Below are 5,988 nucleotides of genomic sequence, written 5' to 3'. Positions count from 1 at the left end.
TTTCCCCATATCTGCCGCAATCTCCCTCCATGCATTTTCTAGAGCAATTTTGTTTGAGTGTAATGGAGAAGAACTGTCGTACAAGTGCGGATGCACTCTGACAAGTTCGCATAATTTTTCCTCTTCGCCCGCCATTGTATTCAAAATTTCTTCTGCTATTTTTTGTATATAGTCTAAATAATGAACAATACTTGCAGTATCGCCCCCACCGACAACGCATAGTATTGCATGTTTCGGCGCGTCGCGTATCAAAAACTTGGGTGACACATTTTGCTACGCATCGACGCATAATGGCGGCCAAAGCGTAGCGATGCGTAGCCTCGCGGACGCGTATGCGTAGCAATGCGTTGAGTATGTAAGCGCTCTAAAACTAACCTGTCTCACGTACGTTTTGCGTAGTTGCTGGTAGAGTTTTACAAGAGCTCGTGGTTAAGTTACTTAAGTTAAGTTGATGAAATAATAAAATAAGAATCGCTGGAAACAGAAAATCATTACAAAGTAGCCTGCAAAGCGGAGCTAGCGTCTTCAATTGTAACAAAAGTGTGGTCTCATTAATTATAGCCCAATAACTAAACCCATGTAGAAAGACGCGTCCGGCGTATGATTTCGACAGGCTAAAGTGTGTGTGAGTGTGTGTCAGTCCATCATAACAGTCTGCATAATCTTTGCAATGTTACATTGGTAAACATTGTTGCAATGTCATATCTGCCTCGTTTTAACGTTTAGCTATACGTTACTACAATGCTGAAGAGAAAGTCATTGTAGGTCCGGTTCCAATAAACGAAACTTATCTAATAGGAGTCCTATGGCTGAAGCGTGTTCTTATAAAAAGTCTTGTCTTCCAGTTAATGTTCTTTAATGTTTATTGTAATAAACAGCCCAGTTCATACTCATACAATTGACACGACCAACACGGCCAGAAAAACCGTGGAACCGTGGAATATCTCATGCCGTGCATCATATTCAATCACGTTCTTAACCAAAAACTAAAACGTCTTAAAGTGACATGCACCTGATTAAGCAACATGTCACCTAGGGCCTACAGTGTAATCACACTAACTAAAGTTACACCAAATTATATCCTAACATCAATAAAATGAGAAAACATCAGAATTCTTTAGCATATTACATTTCAAATGAATTATTCCAAATCTTCAAACAGAGGCCTATCTGATGGTTATCGTCATTCTAAATAACCTCTGTTAGTTTTAATTGTTTTCATGCATGTCTGGAAAACAGGTGAGGAATGTTTTGGAGACATACATGTGTTTTAGGCATAGTGCTGGCCCTAAATCTCCGACTGAAAGTGCGCAGAATTTATGCATTTACGTAACAGTATTTAATAAATTTTCTCGGGGGTAAGACCCCCAAACCCCCAATACAGGGCAAAATCTCAGTATCGCCTAGGGCAGCCAATGGGCTAGGGCCGGCCCTGAGCTCTTGACACTGTTTGTCACTCAGCACTTATTAGGCCTTAACCGGAAAGCTCCCAATGTATATTTCTTCCCTTTTAGTTGGGTATTCCAACCCCTACCAAACCCGGAATAGCAGGTCATCGCTGCAGGTGCCACATGTGCGCACTGAGCTTGGTAAAACTGCTTTTAGATATTGTGCTCCCTCATGTTGGAATACCCTGCAACTCAGTATTGAACTTGATTCATTTGTTTCTCCTGATAATTTTAAAGTCTAAAAATCATTTTGTATTTTCATGCTCCTGTTTTTATTGCTAGTTTGTCATGATATTGTGCTGTATATGTATTATATGTGTGTTTACTCAACATCATTGTAAATGAGGGTTAAGCCCTCAATGATTTTTCGAGTTTAAATAAATCAAATCAAATTAAGTTCAGTTTCAGACAACTGGAAACACTACCAGAGTGAAAGTTTGGTCACTTGGTTGCAACACGTTTTTTAGTGAACCGGTTTACCAGGCGTGTTCTCAGTTCTTTTGTTGTTAGACAGTAAGTTATAGGGTTGATGAGGGGAGGCAGCGTTGAGGCCACAATTAGTACAGCATTCCTCTCAGTCAGGTTAAGATTCACACCAATTCTAGTAAGCAGCACAGATACCAGTTTAGGTGCATAGTAAACAGAAACCACAATGATATGTGAAATACAAGTACTAAACATCTTCTTCTTGCTTCCCTTGTCTGAGAGTCTCAGAACGGTCCACACAATAACAACATATGTCAAGAAAATTAGAGTAAAATGTCCGCCCAATAGCCACAGCCACCAGCCTACAATAATTGGGATTGTAAAATAAGGCAAAGGGTTCACACAGCCAGCTCTTACCATTGCAGCATAGTCACAAAACACATATCTTATGATGGGCTGGCAGTATGGAATACTATGTGCTGCTTCTGCAGTTGTACTCATTGATAATATTGTGGTTATCCAGGTAGCCACAATGACCATGATACACCGTCTGCTTGTGAGGATACTGTTGTATCTCAGTGGCAAGCTAATCGCAAGCATTCGATCCACAGCCATCCAGGTTAATGTCAGACATGAGGTAAAATCCCCAAGATGGTAGAAGAACATGCCAGTGAAGCATGAATAGAAAGAAATGCTTTTCATTTCTGCAAGAAGTACAGTTATCATTGTTATGCAAGAGCTGGTGCTAAAAATCATGTCCACAATGGCTAAATTGAAAATTAATATATACATTGGTGAGTGCAAACGCCTGTCTGCAATTATTATACTCAAATTTATGCTGCAAAAAAACAGTATAAGGACATAAGTAATAAGGATTAAGGAGCCAAGTAGTTTCTGATGAGATACATGATCAAAGCCTGTAATGTTAAATTCAGATACCCGCACAGCTGTGTTATTTTTGATACCCATTTCTGTATGAAATTACTTTTAAGAATGCTGAAATGGTATCCTCACATAGTCCATGCCAATAGTTCCTCTGTGGCATATAAGCAAGTCATTGTATGGTCTTTATTTTAATGTAGTTGTCGAGTTGGAGTTTTCACCTCGGTCTGCAGAATTTGTTGTCGACCTGCAGAACTTGTTGTCGACCTTTATATCACCTGGCTCTAGGAATAGGCGGTGCAATCAAAGATCGTTCAGGCGGAGCAAGATACTCCATCAGAAACTTCTTAATGACATTGGGCAGTCATGCAATATTGCCCAGAGCCTTGGCCACCAGGGGGCTTTGTCGTATATATCAATAGTAGTACAGTAGGTAGATAGATAGATAGAGACTTTATTGATCCCCAAGAGGGTCCCAGCAGCTTAAAGGAATACCATTTTTTTCATATTAAACTACGTTATTCCCCTAATTAAGAAGAGTTGATACATACCTCTCACGTTTCAATGCGTGCACTCACTGGCTCTGGTGCACCGCGCAACTTTGATAGCACTTAGCTTGCCCAATACATTCATTAGGATCCAAACAGAGATGAAGTTAGAAGCGACCAAACACCTCCATGTTTTCCCTATTAAAACACAGTTACACGAGTAGTCACACGACCAAGTATGGCAAGACAAAATAAAACGTTGTGCATTTCTAAACAGGTAAGAGGGATAACTATATTTCTTTATTTGGGAAAGTGAAATCCGCATTTTCCTCTCAAGTTAAACTTGTGCTTGTCTGTGTCAAGTCTGTGTCTGTATTTGTCTGTGGCTCCGGAATCTCAACGTTAATACGGATCACTCCCAATATTTAATCGTTTCTTCCTTGGGTCATTTCTGACCTACCCTGAAAATTTCATCGAAATCCATCCATCACTGTTTGAGTTATCTTACTAACAGACAGACAGACAGAGACAAACAAACATACAAACCCCGATGAAAACATAACCTCATTGGTGAAGGTAATAAGGATGAATGTGAGGAAGCTGCTATTAACTGTAAAGAATGCATCTATAATCTTATATCTGCAGCCTATGACAGACCTCTGAAACTCGCCTACGAAAAAGCTGCCATCTTTGAGATCCAGTATCTTGCGATTTTTCCTAAGGGAAAATAATATGGAGATTTTGAATTTTCCCACCCCAGAGCTAACTTGCAATGCAACTTGCCATAGGTAGTTAGCTTCAATTAACACCTGGATCTCCTTATCTGGGCAAAGTTCTGGCTCTTTTTAGTAGGCGACCTTCAGAGGTCTATAGCCGGTGTTATAGCTATTAATGGGACTAATGTTAAAGGAATACTTGTAGTTCGGAATTTTGGACATAGGACCTCATTTCCAACTCAGCCGAGGTGACATAGGTCGGTGGAGACAGTTTTTATCGTGTTTAACCCCTTCCTTAAGTTGCAGCGTTCCCCTTTGCTAAGCTGGTTCTGAGCTAACACATTTCAACGGTAACATCCAAAGCAGTCTTACTCACTCCACAGCACACCCGAGACAAGTAAATTAAAACGTCAGACTATCGATGTACATGACCGTGTTGATAACGCAATTTACCTTTACCTTTACCCTTGTAACGCAATGATTTATTACATTTTGAGGGACTAGTTTCTCAATATCAATCCACTACTGCCATACAGGGAACAAAATAGGCTATTGCAATGCGATGCAAGGTTAGTTTTATTTCTAACATTGTTCTATCAACACTAGGGATGGGCATTCAATTAAATTTTCTTAGTCGATCGTCGGGAGAATTAACGATCAACTATCGATTCATTAATATTTTCATATCAAAATTAATTATTTATTAGGCCTACATTTAAAATGCAATGAAAAATACAAAACTACAACGTGTGTGTTACGTAGTGTGAGTCTTGAAGCAATTAAATGAATTTCACTGTGTGGCAACAATTAAACATTTTACCAGGCAGGGGCAATATTTGACGCCATTCTCAGTTAAATGCGAGTTTCCGTTTTGATTGTGCTCAGTTTCAACCTAGCATCAACTCGAATTTAGCATGGAGGACATGCGATGCACAACGAGCTCAGAAAATTACCCAATGGATCTACAAGTTCATTGAGATGATATGCCGCCCTTATACATTTATTGAGACCAGTATGTCATATTCTGTCACAACATAGGCTACTATCACCAGACTGGTAGAATCTCACTGACGGCTGCATCTTTTCTTAGCAGTGAGATTCATTGGTAAATAACGTTACAGGATGCACCGCTTTATTTAGTCAAGTGAGTTATGACCGTGTTGTAAGCTACTTTGGATAAAGGCGTCTGCTAGCAATAGCATAACCACAACCATACACGTTATTGTAGGCTAGTGTTTGCAGCGAACTAAGTCACTTAAAAAATTTAAATGGTCCCACGCCACACTTCACCGTTACCTCTTCATGATTAGCCTACTACTGAAATCAAAACGGACACTCGCAGGAATGGCGTCAAACACTTCCCCCGGCTGGTAAAATGATTAATTGTTGCCACGCAGTGAAAATAATTCAATTGTTTCAAGACTCACACTACACAAAGCAACATACAATAGTCGATTACAAATGTATTTTATCTGCGAAATTCTTAATGATCAATCCGATCGTCGATTAATTATGCCCATCCCTAATCAACACAGACATGTCCATCGATAGTCTGATGTTATAATTTATTTGTTTCGGGTGTTCTGTGGAGTGGATTAAGACAGTTTTCAGTGGCAGGCTGGATGTTACCGTTGACTTGCGTTATCTCGGCACCAGATGAACGCTGCAATTTAAGGAGGGGCAGAAATTCACTGAAAATGGTCTCCACCGACCTACAGTACAGATGGTACGGGTTGAGAATGCTCCTTTCTTTCCCGCACATCGGGACTCCCGAAGCATCGGGACTTTAATTAAAACTGCAACCGCAAGGGGGCAACATAAGACCGCCTTAATAAAATGAAGGTTCGGCTCATACCGGAAAACACGGAAAAACCCGAAGACAACGCGCTGGTTACAAGCGGAGAAAAGAGACATCACGCTCGGCATGTCAGATTGCAGTTTCAGAGTTTTCGAATGTTTTACAGCGTACCTCACAGCTGGCTCTCTCACTCGACGTAGCCTATAACTCAGTCAGTCCAGCAGAGATGC

The 5,988-nt window shown here is 40.3% G+C and overlaps 1 protein-coding gene across 1 annotated transcript; it reads right to left on the bottom strand.

Moving 5' to 3' along the window:
- Window positions 1-1,889: 1,889 nt before the first annotated feature.
- On the bottom strand, window positions 1,890-2,843 carry LOC134080840 (olfactory receptor 10G4-like). Its single transcript, XM_062537450.1, has one exon. The coding sequence runs from the start codon at window positions 2,841-2,843 to the stop codon at window positions 1,890-1,892; it is 954 nt and encodes a 317-aa protein (XP_062393434.1).
- Window positions 2,844-5,988: the final 3,145 nt, after the last annotated feature.

This window comes from Sardina pilchardus, chromosome 5, assembly GCF_963854185.1.
Source record: "Sardina pilchardus chromosome 5, fSarPil1.1, whole genome shotgun sequence".
Lineage (NCBI taxonomy): Eukaryota > Metazoa > Chordata > Actinopteri > Clupeiformes > Clupeidae > Sardina > Sardina pilchardus.
The sequence above is the reverse complement of the archived record's forward strand: the minus strand, read 5'-3'. Positions and strand labels throughout refer to the sequence as shown.